Source organism: Anarhichas minor, unplaced genomic scaffold, assembly GCF_050575085.1.
Source record: "Anarhichas minor isolate MPS153535 unplaced genomic scaffold, ASM5057508v1 ptg000051l, whole genome shotgun sequence".
Lineage (NCBI taxonomy): Eukaryota > Metazoa > Chordata > Actinopteri > Perciformes > Anarhichadidae > Anarhichas > Anarhichas minor.
Window position 1 is genome coordinate 3,533,320 of NW_027466497.1, and position 21,081 is coordinate 3,554,400.

Here is a 21,081-nt window from a genome sequence, read left to right on the forward strand (position 1 = left end):
CGGTTGAATTTGGTTCATAAAGGCTCTGCTTATTAAATGAGTGATTCGTCTGGAAGAACTAATCCTACTTAACAAAGTAATAGCGACAAGTGTCAGATTAAAATGGATTCGCTGTACATCTGCAAGAATATGATTGGGCGATACAAGTCAGCTGATAGCCAGTGATTGTGAAGCATGAATGAAAGCACGGTTGTGCAAATTAGAAATATCGGCGAAGTAATGCATTTAAGCAGTTCAGCTTCGCCTTATTTAAAAAGCCTCATTGAGCTTTAAATCCAGTACACATAAACAGGTCCATGTGCAGGCATTGAGGGTGCTTCTGCCTCCACAATCTTTAAGTATCACTGCGTATTTGTGCGGCTCAAGTATTTCTTTTTATAATTTACTTTATTCCCCAGACCGCTGTGGGCCCCCACAGCTTTCGCCTTTACTGCCGAGCAGCATCAGCACTAAGCCTATTTGATTAAATGTCGAGTCAGAAGCCAAATATTTTAGACTGGTGTGTGTATTGTTAGGACAGTCTTCATTTTGCTGGGAGATGACTTGTGGTTTTTTAACAAGGTTGTGCAGTGAGTAAAGGAAAGAGTTTTAAAGAGCGCAGTAACCTGTTGGAAATATTGAAAAAAACCATTACGCCACTACTCAATAAGGTTATGAATGCTATTACTAGCAGAGTCAACGTTTACTGTGTTGTGTTTAAAATAAAATAAACTTAAAATGAAATGGTCATTTAGATTTTTTGGGTGGAAAATTAATCGTTTTAGATTAAACGACGAATCTTTAAAATAGATTAAGAGAAAATTTGTCGTTAGTGGCAAAAAAATAAGTTTGGTTCTGGTGTTGAGAATTGCAGGTTCGGGGTAAGTCTTTGCAAAACTGAACGTGACTTTCAGACTTACAAAAAGTTCAAAATAACATTTCTTATTCTTTCGCTGAGTATGGAATAAATAATTTTGTGATGGTAATGTGTTGTTGAAGTAGGTCCTCTCAGTTTTGGAAGTGCACAGCATGGATTGTCAGACGGTATTTTGCACACTGGTTTTGAGACATCCTGCTGACTAACAGACAAACACACAAACACGACTAAAAATACACCCTCTTTGGTGTAACGATGCATTATGCAGGAGTTTTTAAATCTGGTAACAAGAATGCATATGCATATTTCTGCTACTGTGGAAACACAGATTTGGGGATGTGCACTCACATATTTGCGATGAGATGTATCCGGCCCTGGGTTTAGTTTAAATATGTATATAATCGGTAGCAAAATGCACATTCAATTGTCACTTACATTAAAAGAAAAGCTGAAATATTTGTTTGTGTTGCTCTTAGTTATCCGTCCTGTTTTCCCCCTTTAAACCCCCATCTTCATACACCAGCAGCACCCTCCTCCCATGTGCTTTTCGTATCTTTATTTACTCCCTGCTGTCCGCTGCTATTGCAGGACGGCGATGATGAAGAGCCCAGTTGAGTTGACAGTTTACTGCAGAGATAGAGAGCGAAAAAAGAGGACATGGATCTGCTGGGCCCTTTTCTCTGCCTGCGTTCTGCCTGTCACCATAATCTATACAGCTCCCCCCGGTGCTAACACACACTCCATAATGTGATTTGTCAACAGTGTACAACATAAAAGAGGCCAGAGCGTTAATAGAGAGAGAAAATCAAACAGAGGGTCAGCGCCGCGGAGGTGTGACGGGAAATAGATATGAGTGTTACGCCACGACATCCTTCTCCTCTCCCTGCAGTGCAATCTGCTGCTCAACTGGTGATACTGAGGGTGATTTGCTGTTTGAGGAATTAATTCTTTCTACTGTTTGTCAGGACAATTAGCCCTCGCCTGCTAAAACAGACACAGAAGACCATCAATGAAATCTAAGTTTGTTATTAAAGGTACCGTGTGGAGATTTTATTGTAAAACATAACTTGTTGGATTGTTGGTCTAATGTAGAAAAGATGCATCTCAGGACGTAATTCCATCATATACAGCAAACTAGAGTTAGAGCATAAGTCAAAGTGAGTTTTTTATTATCATAGTTTGAATTGTATTGTCAGGATGTTGTTAGCCTAGCTTAGCAGAAAGACTGGAAGCAGGGGGAAACAGCCAGCCTGGTTCTATTCAAAATAATTGCCCAACAATACGGCTGAAGCTCACTGATTGCATTTGGTCTTGACATATTACAAATACGTTTTTAATTATAGCATAAGCACACTTTCAGAGGAGATCAGGGCGGATAACCAGGTGAAACAAACACAGGACGCTGTTCGTGTCCCGTGTGAAACAAAGTCAAGATTGAGTTATTTTATGTTTTACTAAACCGTACCATGTATCTTCTTTTTTTTCAACTGTCAACTCTGAAACACGTGTTTAAAACTACGATTGTAATCTCGGCAGAAACACATTTCAACAAAATTGATAATGGGAACGTCATTTTTAGGGGCCAGGGTTGGACTGACACATCATACTCATGTCCAAACATGAGCTCATCTGTCTCCTGTTACTCTGTTTGCATCATGGCAACTTCATGTCAACCCTTCTCCATACGCATTTGTTACTTGTTACACTTAATACTTGTTACTTGTTAACCCTCAACCAAATCCTTAAACTAACACCCTGAAGTAGGCCTGACAAAATGTCCTTACTTTGGAAACGCGCTACTGCTACTGTGAGTCCCTGGCTGTGCTGGGTGGGACAGGTCAGCAACAGGTCCGACTCTGTGCGGTGTGTGCTAATGTGTAAGCGAGCAGCACGGAGGCCTCCCGTCAGAGGGTGAGAGAGCTTAAAGATGGCTCCTGATCACTCCGGGGGCCCCCGCCAGGTCCCAGGGCCGAAAGACGAGCGCTGAATGGCGAGCGGCAACCTGAAGAATAGGGCCACAGTGGGGCGTCTGTGGAGGACCGGGTGATCTGAAACCTCATTCTCCCCGTTGTCTTTTTTTTTTATGCCTCTTGCTCGGTCTCCGGTTCTCTGTCTCTGCAGCTATTCAGAGCCGGTTGGGTGAGTCACACAGCTCCTCTGTTCAGGCCTCTCACTAGCGATCGCTCCTTTTTCTTCCTGCTCTTGTTCTCTTCCTCTGTTTTTACTTTCCCCTGATTCGCCTTTCAATCTGTACTGTATCTCCTGGTCCATCTGTGCACTTCAGGTGCTCGGATGGATAGATAAGCACTGATTGGGTTTCGGGAAAGGGAGGAGGGGGGGTTGGTGTGGAAAGGGGGAGGAACAGAACAGAAGAGTGGGGGTCTGAGAGAGCGGTCTCTTGTTTTCGTTGTTGTAGCTGTTGACTGCTGCTCTGTTTGTACCTTAACTGTTGAGGTTTCACGTTTGCCACGATAACAATGCAGGTCTTTGTGCGGCCCGGGTTGCTTTTTTTGTCCCGTTGTTCCGTTTCTTCAGTTGATATGGCAGGTGAACCACAACAACACTGCTCTCCCCATTTTGTGCCCCCCCCCCCCCCCCCCCCTCTAACAAAAACCCCACTTAGCACATATTCTCAGGTTTTGACGTGTTTACTGGAGGAATGTGGCTTTCTTAAAATGTTATAAGCGAATGACTCAAGAGAATCTTGGAATTAAAGGGAAACGCATGTGTTATCGTTCTTATCCAGCTCTTGCTATTTGTCCGCTCTAATGCTAAAACTGCTCCCTCACCTTGGCAACTAACTACCTGTGCTCACGACTCTCAAATGATTCTATTGGCATACGGTTTTTGTTTGTGAAATACAAAGCGTGTCCAGAGAAAATTCATGCAGTCTCTTTGCTGCTTTCAGCCCATTCATCTCGGTGTCCCTGAGCTGGATCTGTGGCGTGCATTTTTTGTCTTCTGTGATACCTCCACAGGACATGCTTAAGTTGGAAATTTTCAGTCAAAGTTAAACATTTTCAATAACACAGAACTAAAGAACCGAACCTTTTGCAATCACGGTGTGTCCTCTTCCCTTACAATAATATAAAATGGTGAATAATACAAATGCTCAATGACACTGATAGAATAAAAGGTACTTCAACACATTGGGTCCTAACCTGAGGGTCGTTACATTTGAAAAATTCAAACAAAATATTGAAAAACAAAATCTGTGTCAGACATATGCAACCTTTGACGTTTTTGCATTTTCCACATATATATCCTTTTTTGTTTTCTTTCATTATTTGTTTTGGTTAAATTAATGTTCAGGTCTTTTTTCTTCTTTTTTTTTTATTCAAGCCTTTATCGTGCATCTTTGACATTATAATGACAAAAATGTGAGTTCTCTTTGGACAGCAGTCGGTCGGTGACAATGGGACAGGAACATTTTAGGAAGCCTGCTTTACTCGTCCTGCTTCTTTAACTTGTCTAACGTGCCCACTTGTCCTACAAGCCAAGTCCTCTTCCTGAACTCTGTCGTCTCTTTCCAGTGCACTGCAGGTGTAAGTAATAGCCTGGACTGGATAAACTGGATAAATATCCACCCCCCCCCCCTTCTCCCTCTTCCTACTCTCCACTCTACCTCTCCTCCTCATTTTTCTGGAACCCCCCAGGGTCTCCAGTGTCCTCTCCACTTTCCACGGCAGTGATAAGATGTCGACACGATTAAGAGCGAAAGCTAATCCGCCGCTCTGCCTCTCTCCCCTCGGCTGTACTGAATGCTCAGGCAACACAAAGCGCCGTGGCCGAGTCCAAAGAGCCGGACAGCCAGTCGATGGGAAGAACAGAGACAGAGAGAGAGAGAGAGAGAGAGAGAGAGAGAGAGGAGGGAGGGGGGGGGGAGAAAGAGGAGGAGGCCAGGTGGGGGTTGGATTGTAGCTAAATAATGAATGGGCGGCACTTTCGTTTTTTAATCTGTAAATGAGAAGGCCTAAGATGGCGGGGCCATCGCTCTGACACCCTATCCCTGGCCCATTAAGATAACAAGATGTTGGATAATGATCTCGGTTAAGGTGCAGTTTATCAGTCCAGGGGGAAGTGGCCTCGTCTCCCAGGTGGCTGGACCCATGTCCCCTGATGCTCCGACATTACATCTCAACATGACCTTATCTACAGAACAGAGCGGAGAGAGTTGTGGTATGAAGAGCAAATATTAGTATAAATGTAAACACAATGAACTTTCCAGAAAGCCTCAAATAGAGCTGTTCAGTAAACATCTGTTTGATATTGTGTGATATTATTTATATTGTTAGTTTTGGTCATAAAGAGTTTTATTTGAAAAACTGACTGTTTGCCTGTTTAGTAGCAGCTGAGGTGTGGCGAGGTACAGCAGTGTGTGTACTGGTAGTCCCGTTAGCTGTTAGCGGTTAGCCAAACACACTGTCCAAATCAATAACTGGCGGCCCCTACCGGCTGGGGGCCGCTTAAGAGCAGTGAGTGAGGAGTCAGCAGAGAGACAATGGCAGTATAAGATAGCCAATAAAAGGTGTTTTGAGAAAGTGTCACCGTAACCACAAGAGGTCCTTTAACATGTAGCCATAACCGGGCACCCAAAATAATATGCAGTTTGCAGCACCAGAATTAGCCATGGACAGACACATGGATGCACACTCACTCACAGACACACGCGACTGATCGTACGATCCTCCTGGCGCAGATAATACAAATATTTGGATTGATGCAACAAGATTTGCAAGATCTAAAACTGAGTCAGTCCAATAAAACAGTCCTGCAATAAGTCTCGTTGAAACTGTTTTGGAGAGGTGTTGATGCAGCTGTTTGTGATGCTGCTGAACTGTATTGCAGTGCCTGTGTCTTTTGATTTGATTTGTCTTTTTGTCATAGATTGTTTTACATAGAAATTATACAGGACCCATTTTTATCAGCGCCTTATCTTCCACATATGAAAAGAACGTATGGTAAATACAATGCAGTTCAATTATCAGAGTTCAGTTAAAACTACTTGTGTACGGGAAGTGCCTCTCAATTTGATTTCACATATGCGTGAAGACATTTGATTGCTTTTCTTATCCTTGGGTTCTGGGGATAATTTTAGCGTCATATTGGACGACAAATCTTGTTCAAAAGAAGTGTTGGCTCTAAAACTATTCAGCTGCTTTAAAACAAAACTTTTAAGATAACTTGGAAGAAATAAAAGAGTTGAAAAGCTTTATGCTGCAGACAGATAAACTGAGTTTAGCGGCTCTGCCCTCCTCTGCATCCTTGTGTTCGGGGTGTGATTCATTCTCAGCGTGTCCCCACAGCTGAAACCTCTGATCCTATCATTTATTTAGCCCAGCAGCACCCACCCACCCCCACCCCCCTCTACCTGGGTAAACACCTTTGTACAACACTCAGCTCAAGGGTGTCCTTTGGTTGCACATTTATAAGCTTCAAATGAGTAAACCCGCAGGACACGCGCTGGCAAATATCAGAGCGGTCTACAGTCTCAGGTCAACACTGGTGTCCTGTGGCGGAGGGGAGGAGTGAAAGGAGAAGAGGAAGACAGAAGACATGGAGGAAAGGACAAAAGAGGAAATACAGATGAGCAAAAACTAAGACAAAGTGGAAAAAAAGAAGCAAGGCAAAGGAGCAGATGTGATGATTGTGTGAGTCGTCGTGTCATCTCAGACACTGGTGATTCCCTGGAGGCTTGTAGAGATGAAGTGCTCTGAGTCGCGGCAACACATGTATTATACACACAATTACAGCCTACTGTATACTATGTATAGTTTATATATATATATATATATATATATATATATATATATATATATATATATATATATATATATATATATATATATATATATATATATATATATAAAGATGGCTCGTCTTGTGAATATTACATCCCCATCCTTGTTAGTCCTGAGATTTTAAACATGGAGCCAAACAGACTTTTCACAGATGTAAACGAAACCAAGTTGCGATGATGTTCGTAACCACGCTGCTACGTCGGTAAATTGTCAGTGTCGCTTTCTAATCGTATGTGCTGATTTGTCATGGAAAGTAAACCTCAGGAACACACAGCGAGCGACAGATTGCATTGAGTTACAGAAGCCAGTGGAACAAAGTCCTGCCCAGACGTGACATCATGACTTTGACTCTTCATTTATCATTTGGTTAACCCCCTCCCTTAAACCGCAATAGATTGCCAACCGTAACCAGGCATGGCAGGTCTGTCTTTGGATTTTTTCCACAAGTCGTGTGTGCATGGAGCTGCAGTGAGACGTATATTAAATTGTGTATCGTTTTAGCCTTTTATTTTCTAAGGAGAACAATGCCGTGTCTTTATTTGCCTATTTCATGGATTATTGGCCAGTAAGGAGGCTGGCTTTTTGCTAGCATAGCACCTGTTAGCTTTAGTCTTTTAGCAAGATAACCTGTCCTGAATCTAAGAGAAGACGATTAGTCAGCGGCAGAGTTGGAGTCAAATGAGCTGAGGCACATTCGGATAAACGTATTAACCCACAATGACCTGATCTTGGCGAAGGACCAAAACAGATTCATGGAAACAAACCAAAAGCCTCTGACTTTGTGTGCGTCAATGCAGAATGTTGTGTTAATATCAGTAACATAATTGAGACAGTGCTATACTGGTGCATACTGGCTCTGCGTACAGTCACACGGTGTATTATTGCTTAAAGAAAACCAGTATGAGGCTGTTGATTATTTGAGTTTTGATCGAATGTCACCCTCTAATATAAATGTGTTGATAATTCTCTGTGGGTTTGTCACTACAAGCGACACATTTCACATTACAGTCATTTGGTGCTTGGTTGATTAGTTAAATTAAATATTAAATACATTATTAAATAATATTAATTAAAGCAAGTTCACCCAAATGACTAAATAATGATGTCACTTAACGTGACTGGTATCTAGTTGAGCTGATAGTTTGGGATTTGCTCGTGTAGAGTTCTTGTAAGAGTAGACAATCTATAACTTTTGTCAGGCCAGAAAATGTTTGTTGCTCTCCCCATCAGTGTATATATTTGATGTGATGTATCAATAATGTGGATGAGGAAAGTTTAAATGAGATGCATCGCAGCTCAGGCGTTGAACTGCCAACAAACCGTCCCCAAACAGCTGAAGCTCACAAAATGCAAATCTGTCTTGGGGAAGCAGTCTGCAGCAAGTGCACAACACGCAAACCGCAGCAGCTCCAGCTCCCAGTAAAACCCCCAGCACACTGTACAGCACTTATCTCACACACACACACACACACACACACACACACACACACACACACGTAGATTTCCAAGGCTAAGTGACCTGCATGCTCTCAGCTTTGAATGACATAAGTACCTGAGTAGCCTTGGGTTCTGCACCCAACCTGAACACACTTATATGGCAGCTGATGGTGACGCAGGCCGCTTCCATGGTCATCCATCAGACCCCGCAGGTAATGTCTGCGAACACACTTAGCTTACATCAGCCAGGATGAAGGCATCTATTAAGAAAATGAATAATACCAGCTGAGGGGAGGTGACCTCGGACCGATCACGTGTCATCAACACCGACACGTGACTGGCTGCTTTTGGTTAGCATCGGTGCTACCGGGGGGTGCGGTCCGGAGGTTGACGGATGCTCGAGGCCGAGGCGAGATGGGCTACAGAGTCAGCCGTTTCAGTCCTGTGATCTAATCTGTTACCCATCGTGCATCCTGCTTCGCTAATGAAAAGGCAAGGTCCCATCCGTCACAGGCGGCTATGGTAAATGGAATTTTAACCCCCCCTCTTCCTTATGAAGAACATAGCTCCTCAGGCAAAAAAACGCCTGCAAACATGTGCATAAGGGCCTGGATGATAGACGGTCATTGCAAAAGACCCCAGAGCAACGGCAAATTAATATTGAGAGGGGGAAAAAAAAAGATCTGTGACAACCCCCGCTTCCTATAGATGCTCTTCTGCTTTCTGTCACTTTCCTTGGAGACAAATGTAGCAGAGCTCAGCCTCTGCTTCTGTGTAGGACTTTCAAGGAGGATCCACATTGTACATGTTTTATTGCTCTCCGTGTCGCACACAAAATGTTTAAATTTGCTTTTAATCAAGGGTCATTTCTGGCATCACACAAGCAAAACAGCTAGAATGATTTTAAAAAGTGTGTGCATGCTGTGTCGGCCTTTTTGATGGACGGCATCATGTTGATTGAAAGATATTCTCAAGCTCGAATTAACCTCCTTTGGTCAGACAAATATTCTAATGGCACCTGAGGTAGACGTGACAAAAAGCTACTGAAATGTCGTGTCCAATATAATACCAACACTGTCCATTTACATAAAAATATGAATCATTTTCATCCCTTAAAAGTTCCTAAAGCTTGACACAATTCATAACATGCTGCAGTAAGCAGGGTCCTCTTGTGGCGATCAAAAGGCCAGAATATACTTCACATAGTAAAATATAAAAAGGAAAGGCCAATAAGCTGCAATGACTGTTTAAATTACAGTGTTTTAAGCTTCTCCATACAACTCTAAATAAACATGGAAATTCCCAGTTTTGCTTTTAGACATGAAAACCAGTTTAATCACTTGACTAATTGGAAAGTGGTTACTTAATTAAACCCTTTGTAAACGTGTGTCCCGTGGGTTTTGTGTGCCAGCCTTTTTACACACATGTCTTTTAGGCCTCATAAGTAGACTTTACATCATCACCGCAACTGAACTTTTATAAAATTCAAGGACATTCATTCCTCTGTTCAGGTTATTTGTATTAACCAGTGTTACAAATGAAATTATCATGGCTACATTATTCAAATGTTCTTGTCATTCATGGCTATGGAGGAGTGAAACTGTAAAGATCCCTCCTCTCACCACAGCTCTATCACACTATCACAACAGCTACGTGGGATTTAAACGTATTTACTTATATCTCTTTGGACACTAAAACATTGAATGAGCCCAATTAAGACATATCACTTAACTGCTGTTCTACTGGATTACAATGAAAGCATTCTTTTGAGAGAAAAAGTGTCTTTGGTCTTCCACAGAAGCTCAATGTCACCTTCAGACGTGGAGCTCCCCGCCCACAGCTGAACCAAAGTCCTCGGTTATTCTTCCATAACAGCATCAACAGCCTCACTGTTACCCTGAGGTTCTTCACTCTCTGTTCCCACAAGTGCTCTGTTTCTGAGGTTAAATCCAGCATTTGAAGCTCCTCAGAGCTCCCCAGCAGGGACACGCCGGCTCTCTTTTCTCTCAGCCTTAATGGCAACGGAAAAGACAAAACATCCAGCGCATTGTTATACAGGCTGTCGTGACATCATGAGATCCTGTGGCAGGAGAATTTCAATGGAGCTGCGCGGATGTTTTAGAAAATATGTGGCTGCGGGAGATTAGAGAGAAAAATTAGGTTAACGTTGTGAGAGTCTTCTTTTTATGAACACCCCCCCCCCCTGTCTGTTTCCTCAGGGTTTTTTCCGCCGAAGCATCCAGAAGAACATGGTGTACACGTGTCACCGGGACAAGAACTGCATTATCAACAAGGTGACGAGGAACCGCTGCCAGTACTGCCGCCTGCAGAAGTGCTTCGGAGTGGGAATGTCCAAAGAGTGTGAGTTTTAGACCCCATTTACACAGCGTGCCGAAATTCGCGGGGATTAATGATTTTTTTTATTTATGAAAATGACATTTATCTTTTTTTTGTTATGAAGATGAGTTATGGGTACAGCTGGCTATTGCTTGAACATTGGTTTTGATATCTTTCCCATTACCATACCTGAGCTTTGGTATCGATAACCAACCACATTTTTCCATTGTTTTCAATATTATTGGCCCGCTTCACACCTGGCATTAACATGCGTGAGGTGATCCAATCTCAAGCGGACAGCTCGCTAAGTAAGAAACAAAGGGAATGGTCAAAGTTGATATGCAGGGTGTGTCGATGGATTCATTACATCAACTTGAGTAACATGCAAGAAAACATTCCTTATAAAATGTTGCTGGTAAACCTTTGAGCGGAGCACTAAATTCTGTTGCTCAACTTGACTTTTATCCAACAATAATCTTGACTCTTGGCTCAAAAGTGTTGTGGGTTCAAAACTGATATTGAATGATGAGATGTAACTCCACCATCTTATCAGCCAAATGAGCTTCTCTTGGAAGAGTCTTACATTCCTTGTGTGTTTTTAGGGTTTTCAAGCTGCAAGTAACATCATAAAACTTGTTTCATAAAAAAGGCTGACTGATGGGGAAAAGCACCAACATTCACTCATGAATCTTGGGATGACCTAATGTTGCTCTATTGTGTCTTCACGTTTGAATCTGTTCTAAGTTAGCAAGAGCGTCTCCACCTGCTGCTCAGGTTGAAGATAGTCGCTGTGAGTTGTATTGTTGGCAAAAATGGCCTGACATCTCCCAATAAAATATAGAGTAGTTATAAGTTGCAATATAGAGGCAAGGCCACCACATGGCCTCAGGCATAGTACATTTCAGGTGTGAAAAGTTATCCATTTTTGAATGGACAGCACTGTCAGATAAGATCTCATCCAGTATTGGCTGTATTGTTATGAGTATGATGTGGGGATGATTAATTATCTGAGTTAGAGCTGCCGAGTCTCCCGATAGCTGATCCGCCGCATACATTATTCAATCGCATGTATGTTTCCTCTACTGGCCAGTATTTCAGCCAGCGAGGAAGAGTTGCATCATTCACAAAGTGTTGTCGAACATCCAACACAGCTGGGATTTGAGAAATGATGTGATGAACCGATAAAAACAAAACAGGATGCAGAACCTCTGCATTTAGGAAACCCCGTGTCTTGCTTCCATCAATGTCCTCATGTCCCCCCTGCTCCATTGTCATCCATAGGAACAGTTTGCATTTCACAGGTTATTGGCATCCTTTGATTGCATCAGCATTTATAGCTCAGGTCCACTTTGTGCTCCATTAGCCTCAGGGGGGGGGACCATTCCTTTCTCTTACGCTGTTTCACACCTCAGCAGAGGAATCATGGAAAAGATGATGTCTTGATATCCTCAGGCTATAACCCCCCCCGCACCTCCACTCATACCCACAGGGCCACTGATGAGAAAGGGGAGAAAGAGGACTATCCTTTATTCAGGGGTGGGGGTGATTGGGTGGTGTCCTCAGCGTCCTGCTCTGAACGTCGACAACAGAAGGTCCGTGCCGAGTGAACGTTGCTCTCACTGTAGGGACAACAGGACTTTGTCCCCAAATCTATTTGACTGACTGACTTTTTATGCAGTTCCACCTGCACTAAATTTCTTGAAGAACAACTAGTAGCAGGGCTAATAAAATGCAAGCCTTATAAATCCATGTTTTCATATTAATGGATTGAATGATCATGGGTACTGTGAAAGGGTTTGCTCGTTATGACGTACCTTTATGAAATTATCCCCCAGCTTTGCAGTTCCTCTCAGTTCTACAGTGCCCTTCAAATATAATATAAAATTGGAACGTAATTTTTTTATGCAGCCATTAGCGACTACTGTCCCAAACATATACTGTGTTAATTAATCAGCTAAGCAGACAACTAAACACATAATCAGACAGTACAGAACGATTTCCATTCAGTTCTGGCTGCATGTTTAGAAACACTACTAACGATGTTGTTGTCTGTTGTGGTTGGACGCATCCAATATGGCCGCCACAGGCAATATAACACCTGAAAGCTTACATTTGTAGCGGTAGTTATTTCATAGTGAAAGTACGGTGTTGAGAGCTCAGTCTGAAGCCTGAGTCAGAACACGGACGGTAACATCTGCTTTTGGACACTGGACTCGTGCTATCATGTGCCTCTGGAGATTACTGAACTGCTACTTAGAGAGCAACACAAAGGGGAGCATTGTTTTATGTGTGTGTACATGATTGTGTCTATGAGTGTGTGTGTGTGTGTGTGTGTGTGTGTGTGTGTGTGTGTGTGTGTGTATACGCTGCACCAGCAGGTATGCGATTGAATGCGTCATTACACAAGTTGTGTGTTTGTATTTTTTTCAGTGGTAAGCGATCATGAGTCTCATGAAGTCATGAGCACTGATGTGATCCATTATTAATCTGGTGGATCTGCAGAGCCAGAAGAGGAGGAGGAAGACAGCACTGTGTGTGTTGTTATTAGTGTGTACGCGAGTGTGTTTTGTTCAGTTCCATGGGCCTCAAATATTCAGTGTCATGGGATGATACAGAGAAGAGTTTGACGGAAATTAGGTGTATTTTGCATCCTTGGGTTTAACGTGTGGGTAAACTATTTCATTGTGTACATTTCGGGAACAACAAATGGCCCTGTTCTTTGTTTTCAAGCTTCCTGTCTACACAGTATGTGTTGACATTGTTTAGATTGACACCTTTTGCTTGCAACTTTACCTGCACTTTATCAAATATCTGAGCAGCTTTCTGATAAAACAACATACACTAGGGCTGGACCCAAATATTCAACTAATTGGAAAATACATTGCTGGGTAGGTATTCATTTTTTGGCATTCAGATATTCATTGATTTTTTTCTCAGAAACGGCGGCTGATGACTCAAAAAAATGAGGGAGGACAGGAGGAAACCAACCAACAGTGCCATGTTATTTTACACTAGTTGCCTACTTATCTCTACTTTATGTTCAACCAAAATGTAAGCAGTGAAACAATGGCTTTCGATCAGGAATGAGCCTCGTTTGTGCGTAATGTGTCACTAGGAGCCTGTGAGTCCAACGAGCCCCACAGAGTCCAGCCTGGACTGCTGAGACAGCGTCACTCCTGCTGCTACTAGTCCACTGGCTAATCGATCGCGGAATGGCGTCGCTCTCTTGGACAAATAAAACAAAACAAAAATAAGAAATGCCATTTATATACCTGGCCCCGTCAAGCTAAGCCTATGCTGTAGAAAATACAGGAAAGTATCTTTGACTAAACAAAGGCGTATGTCTTTTATTTAGGCTAACACTAAAAACCAACCATATATATATATTTATACTACTCAGATAATGAACTAAGACATTCTGGCCGCAGCATGCTTACAACCTATATAAGCTACTAATGAAGATCATCCACAGGTGTGCTCTCAGCAGGAGTCCACTGACGACATTGTACGCAGGTGTGCAACTCCTCCCATAGAGAGAGAGAGAGAGAGAGAGAGAGAGAGAGAACAAAAAAAAAAAAAACAGGCACCCAGCATTCACACTATAAGGAGACTTAAAAAATAAATAAATCACACACTCACAAAGGGCTCACGGGGGTGGAACCGTGACACACATAACATAACTGCTTGTGTTGAAGCACAGATTATGGTGAATTATGTCCTTCGAGTATGCTGGGGAGAGGGACGTCTGGAGTACCCGGCTTAGTCTACTGCTCCCGGCCCCGGATAAACGGATGAGAATGCACGGATGGATGTCCTTAGTTTCTGCTACAATATAATATATTTTGCACTCGGTGGTTCACGTTAAGTGTTTATCCAGCCTTGCAAAGTGAAGCGATGTGGTTCCTTGACCAAAAATACATTTTTCCAAATTAATTTCTTGTACATTTGTGAGTTTAATCTCAGAGAATTTGAGATTTTTTATAAACTCAGAGAATATTTAAGTATTTCCTTGTAAATGACTGTGTTTTTTCTAATAAATTTGCGACATTAATCTATTTTTTTCATGAAATATCACCCCCCTTCCCTGGCTCTGTAATTATTTTTACCTACGATGACACTAATACACCATCATACCTGCACAGCTCCAGGATCAGCAGGTCAACTATTGAAACTATTGTTCTGTTTTTTTCTTCTTTTAATCTTATCTGTGTGGAAAAGCCTCTGAACCTGCACTCGGACCATCATGAGATTAATTTAGTTGCGTATGCGCCGCTCTCATTCTCATTCCTGCTCCAAGGTCATATTTTCACAGCGCAGGTTTCCCATCTGACAACCCCCCTCTCCGCTCCCCCTGGTCCCATCAGGACCATTAGCTTAAACCCAATGCTCTGGTGGCAGCGAAGAATTATCGCGGTTGCTCGACACCCACCTGGTTAGTGTTAGGGAGCTGCCATGTTAAGTGCCGTGGCAAGTGGCCCGAACCGCATCACGTGGGCTCAAATAAATAGTGTTTATTTAGCGCTGCATCTGTTTGCTCACAGAGACGCTGCGTAGAGCTTGGCAGCATGCAGATGGCTGGCCGTCGGGTTTCTCAAAAACGGCCGCCGTCCACGCCTGCTGCTGCCGAGCCACACAGCATCCCAAAAAAGCAGCAGAGAAAAACATCACCATGCTGCACCGGTGGGCTAGAGGCAGGCGAGAGAAAAAAAGCAATAAAAGAGGAGGACAAAAGACAGAGGGTGGGACATTGCTCTAGTGACTAAAGGAAGGGAAGAGGAGGGTCTTGTAAAGCAGAGGGACGGGAGAGTGACAGTAGGCATCGCTGTGGAGAGTGTATTTAACAGCGTGTCTGAACTCCACTCGATGACTCTTCATCCCTTGGTCTAACACTCTGGAGAGCACTTCAGAAACACTCACTCATTCACAGCGCTCCCTCAAAGCCTGACAAAGCCGCTGGGTGGAGGGTTTAACACAGTCCTCGTGGTTTGCGCATTGTGTGCTCATGTGTTTTAATGCCAGGGACCCCACTTCTCGGGCTGTTTAACTGTTAACTGACAATGATAATCTTGACCCTTTAATGCAATCTGTTAAACGGTTACAAGAAGTTTTAAAATGTATTCAAACGAGGCTGCATGTGTCCAATAACAATCCACTCAACACATCGAGTATTGGTCAGAAAAAAAAACCTCTAAATGAACATCCCTACCCGCTTCAAATGAACCCGCAGAGAATCATCAACAATTCTGCTGTGCAACCAGCAAACTTTCCTCTTTTGGTTCAGCCTCAAAGTTCTCACATAGTTTGTTTCCAGCTGCAGCAGGCAGCTGTTTTCAGTCAAATGGCTCTGATACACTTACAGTTCATTACCCGCTCAGCACACACTACTAACTGGTGAACATAAAGGAGCTATTAGCAGCTGAAGACCAACTACTTTAGTGGAGACCATAACTGAAACAGAAGGTGACTTAATGTTGGACGTGCATTCATTAGGTATCATTCATTCATTAGAGAGTCATATTTGCAGTTGTCCTTTCTGCTTTACTATGAGACCACCGGTCAGACCGAAGCAAGCTATTTGAGGATACCATCTTATAGGAAATTGTGATAGGTACTGTTTTACTGTTTTCTGCGGTAAATAATGATGAATCTGTATTTTTTGCATGCACAAGTCAGAGGAGTAAAGCCATGTTCAGATAAACAACATCACTGTGTCACAAAAGACAGCACTCTCTTTCATTTCAGGGTGTACCTGTGGACCTAATACTCAAACGGACCTTCCTGGATCTTATTTCATCATATCACTTGTACCTGCCAATGCAGCCCCTTGTCCTTTTTTTTCAATTCAGGGCCCAATAAGTCTATATTTTTCACACACAACAGGAGGCAAACAGACACTTGTGGACCAGTGGAGATGAAAGTGCAGATACTTCTCATGTGGAAGTCACAGAAAGTGATCACAGGCACTGATGAGAGTCCCTGGGCTGGATGGACTCCCCCTGCCCCTTTTGTGGGTATTAAAAAGCCATATATTTTCATGGCCTCTTGTCCGATGCATCATTTGGATGTATCTGCTCATGCTCGCAGTAATTTGCTTGGAGTGCGGTGGTAATTGATTGCCCTGGGTGGGTAGTGGGAGGGTGCACTCGCTACGTCGCTGTCTTCCTGAATCACATCTCGCCTGCCTCTTGTGTGGACCACAACCCCCCTCGCCAGACACTTTGTCACCACACTATGACAAATGACACTCAGACACACGGGAACAGATTGTGTACCATCCCCCTTTCTATACCATTATCCCGTACCATCCCCCCCTTCCAAGGGGCAATGTGGTTTTTTTGTGTTGTGTTGAGAGAGACTCATGGTTTTGACCTCGACCCACCACCACGACTGTGTGTCCTCTGTTGTGGACGTTACTAACCCACTGATAGCAGTATTTTGCACAGAAAAAGTAGCAAGAGCTTTGGGAGGTCAGGCGTTGCTCTTTTAGATGACACTTCACAGCTGCTGGTAGTTTCGAAACATGGTGATCAGGATAAAAAAAGATGCCATTTTGGCCATAGTGGCAAGAAAAACCTCTCTCACTAGCTTTGGGTACATGTAGATCTACATCATTTAAATATGAAGACAATGGCACACGTTTGTAGACGGTCTCTCCTGGTGGATGTTCATGGTGTTGCACTTGATTGTTTACGTGACAAGTAACAGAAATATGTGTGAGAAGAGTGAAAAGACAGAGAGAGAAGCTCACTCTCTCAGCTCAACACATGGTAAAGCACAGGCTGAAGTGACTCTGATAAAGTCTACTGGCAGTTTAAGTGTGAAGAGTGAAAGCAAGATTGACAGCTTTTACGGTGATTCCTCTGTGAGGTCAAAACTCCTTGTTTGGAAGTGTTGTGCACGTCGCATGGATGGATGAAAGCAGAGATTATGTTTGCATAATGTATTTATATTTTCTTTTTGCTAACCTTAGATATTTACACAGCTAACAGCCATATATAGCAATAGGAACATTTGTGAGCTAGGGCGTTCGTGAACGTTGGCAGATCTCGCGAGTGTGTGTCTCTGAGAGAAAGAAAAGTCTTGAAAAAGTGGATTTTCTCCCGATTTGTGCGTTCGAAAAACGCCATTTTAGTGTCAAAACATTGTCCATTTTAGTATCAGCAAATGGGAGATATGTGGCTTGGGATCAATATTCACTTGTCTGACTGTGGAGCAAAACAATTGGTCATAATCTGCGATCACTTCTCCCATTTGAGTAAATAGACTCAGGACCTGTGCCCCTAGTCTCCTAAAGGGACGGGGCACACTGACCCCCAGTGGGTCGTGTCCTTTCTCAATTGTCTCAGGTCCATGTGGACGTTTGTAGCCAAATTTAAAAAAATAATTCCCTTCAGGCGTTCCTGAGATATCGCGTTCACAAGAATGGAGCGAACAGAAGGACGGCCCGAAAACATAACGCTTCCTGCAACTGCTGTCGCTGGCACAAGGACAAAAAGAGGGACATATAATTGATGTGACATTGAAGGTGAAACAGCATTACATGTGTGAGTTTGTACAGTAAGCAGATGGGTATTTTTGATGCGTGAAATATCAAATCCAACACTAGAAACATCCTTTTCCCATGTGCTCTTTTTTAAGGACAGGATTCTGTGCATATTTTGTTTCATCATCATCTCATTTCATCACTTTCCTCCCCAATTACAACATTTATCTGATTCTTTTTCCTTTCCCATGATCCCATATCCGATTGTATACTTCACACTTCTCTTGTTTGAGTGCACCGGAGAGTTGTGTGGCAGGTCTCTATTGCTACACTCTGAATCGCTACTTCCCTACCTGCTTTATCTGCTGCTGCTGCTGTGTTCAGTGTTAGCAGCTTTTCTCTGTGGAGCAGCAGATTGAAGGAGGCCCAAAGGCTCCCGATCCTCTGTCAGTCAAACCCCTCCCACTGCCCTCACACCGACACTATAAAACCAAGATAAAAGACACGGTGAGGATCAGTTCTCCCATCGCTGGTTTCATTTTACCTCTATAAAGATTAGCATTGCCAGGTGCGAAGCAGCAAATCACCAGTAAAAAGTGATGCTAACACTCCAGTGTGTGCCCAGTATCCCGCTAGTCTTTGTTTAGTTAAATTCAGTCATGGCTACCGTTTATCTGAATCCCATTTTAAGATGAATTAATTAACATTCTCACTGTCAAAGTTTGCTTTTACTAAATGTATAATCACAGTTGACGCAGTGGAACGTCCCTTACATATACATACTCTCATATAATGGACATAGAGGTCACAGATGTGGGTCGAAATGTATGGAGTGATTAATGTCCGCCTCCCAGCAGTGACAGTAATCTGCACGAGGCCATGGCTGACCAAAACATTCAGTCTGATTCTCTGGAACAGAACATTTGATTTAACTCCTCTTTCATGTTGACGCTTTGAGTTGGTCCGCTGTGATGTGAGACGTGGGTGTAATATGTCCCGATGGGTGTAATATGTCCCGATGGGTGTAATATGTCCCGATGTGTCAAAATTAAACAGACATCTTCAGCATATGGACGGAGTTCCTGGCTGTGACCGATCTGGCTGGCAGACTGTGTGCATTTGCTGACATATTTTGATTGGATCCCAGCTGTATGTATGATATTTGTGTATCTTCACTGAATTATGTGCATTGATTGCATCAGGAGAGACTAGTTTAAGGGTATAAAGCCTTGTTGGTAAAGCAGACGAGGCATTAACCCATCGAGGGTTAATGCCTGATTATGGGGATAAGCGCTATAATCTGTCAATATCAAGTCAAGTCTAGTCTTAGTGCAGGTGGTGGTGGGAAAGTAGCGATTGGTTGTTAGCATTAGCATCAGGAGATAAGCAGTCTGCTACAGCTCTTTAAGTTATGCCAACATTTTGGGAAATATTCATTTTACCCAGAGTCAGATCATATCAGTCTCTCTCTCTCGTTCTCTTTGCGTCCAGTTCAGACAAAGGTCCAAGATACGCTAAGGCTAGCTTAGCACTAAGACTGAAAACAAAGTTAGCGTCGCTCTGTCAACATGCAGTCATTTGCAGTGTTCATATGCATTTGGAACAAAGACTATAAGTAAATCAAACACAATTTGTAAGAAGAGTCCCACCATGTGGGTACTAATACATTTATTTCTACCGTAACATTGTGTAATTTGCATTCTCCAACCCTGAGAAAGATTTTCTTCCAATGCAATTTGAACTGGTTCAGCGTATTTAGATGTGGTGAATAACAATTCCAGGGAGAACAGCTGTGATCATATCGCTGTATGGAGATTTGTCGATTTATCCCTGATCACACATCAGTACTTGAGACTGCGAGATTAGAGTGCATTAATGGCATTACTCTAAAAATAGACACTGTTTATCAGGTCAGCAGACATGAGCATGTATAGAAATGAGAGGATTTAACACTCATTATGGCGATGCTTCTGACAAGCCAAACTGAATCATGTTTTATCACATCATAGAAATGACTTGAATCGGAATTGATCGATTGTTTTGGCCACTTAAACTAGTGAAATCCACTATAAACACAACACTGACTTAATATAACCTTTTAAAAGTGTTTGCAAACAGTTGCCTATAGATCCAGAAGACACAGAACAACATTGGCATTCATTTGGAGTGGTGTTAGTGATCGCCTGATGGATGTTAAGTCTAGTACTCACTCTCTTATTAGCCTGTAGCTCTGTTTTGGTCTCCACCAACTCAAAAATATGTCTCTCTATCTGCTAAATGCTCCACTATGTCCACCAGCTGGCTGCTAATCATCTGTCTACTATTATTGAATCTCTGCTGTCTCAGATCTTTGACACTGTTCAGTCTCCTGCTGAGCTATCCTGCTCGTTTGCTTGGCTTCTTGTCTGTTTGTTAGATTGCGTTCCTTCTGGTTTTACCCGTCTTCTGTAATGTCATGTGATTTCATGTGATTTCATGTGATTTCATGTCATGTGTTTCATGTTTTAACTGTTTGTGCCGCTTAACATTGTTTTGTATTTACTGCCTGTTTTCTAGATGTCCTACTTCGCATAATGCTGACTTACTCCTCTAAGTTTTTTTTTGTAATCCTGCTCAGCTGTTCATGTTTTGCTTTCTCCTGTTCAAATTTTATATGTTGAGTGTTTTATTTGTTTGTTTAATGACCAATTTTAACGTCCGGCCGAACGGCATATTTACAGTCATGTTGATGAATGTGTATTGCCCCTGAAAAAAAAATAGAAATAAAAAACGTGAAGTTAAGCCAGCAAAGGTCTAAGGCTGATGAGTAACGATGTTCATTATAGGCAGCGAAAAAAAGGAATGGATTGTTTTTCAAATCGCTACCGTTCAAGACATGTGACGTGACCCACACAACATACTGCTGAGTTCTCACTCATGTCAATGGGATTTTGAATGAGATTTTGTTACTTCTGAAACAGAACCCGGAAGTTCCAGTTTCACTTCGGCTCTCTGTAGCTACACGCTCACCAAATGCTACTAGGAAATGTAGCTGAGCCACGAGTGTTGCTGTATTTGCTATGTCATTATTTCAGACCTTAATTACAAACAGCCAGGAAGGGAAAACAAATTCATGTCATCCTCCTATTCAGAGATATTAGGAATTTCTGACAGCATATTATCTTCTA

General features: G+C 42.6%; 1 protein-coding gene across 1 annotated transcript in view; it reads left to right on the forward strand.

Annotated features, from left to right (window-relative positions):
• LOC142972075 (retinoic acid receptor beta-like) overlaps positions 1-21,081 on the forward strand; it is an 87,201-nt gene that overhangs the window by 44,612 nt on the left and 21,508 nt on the right. The window contains exon 3 of the mRNA XM_076112869.1: positions 10,314-10,455. Within this exon, the coding sequence (XP_075968984.1) occupies positions 10,314-10,455 (142 nt within the window). The remainder of the gene's footprint in view (positions 1-10,313; positions 10,456-21,081) is intronic.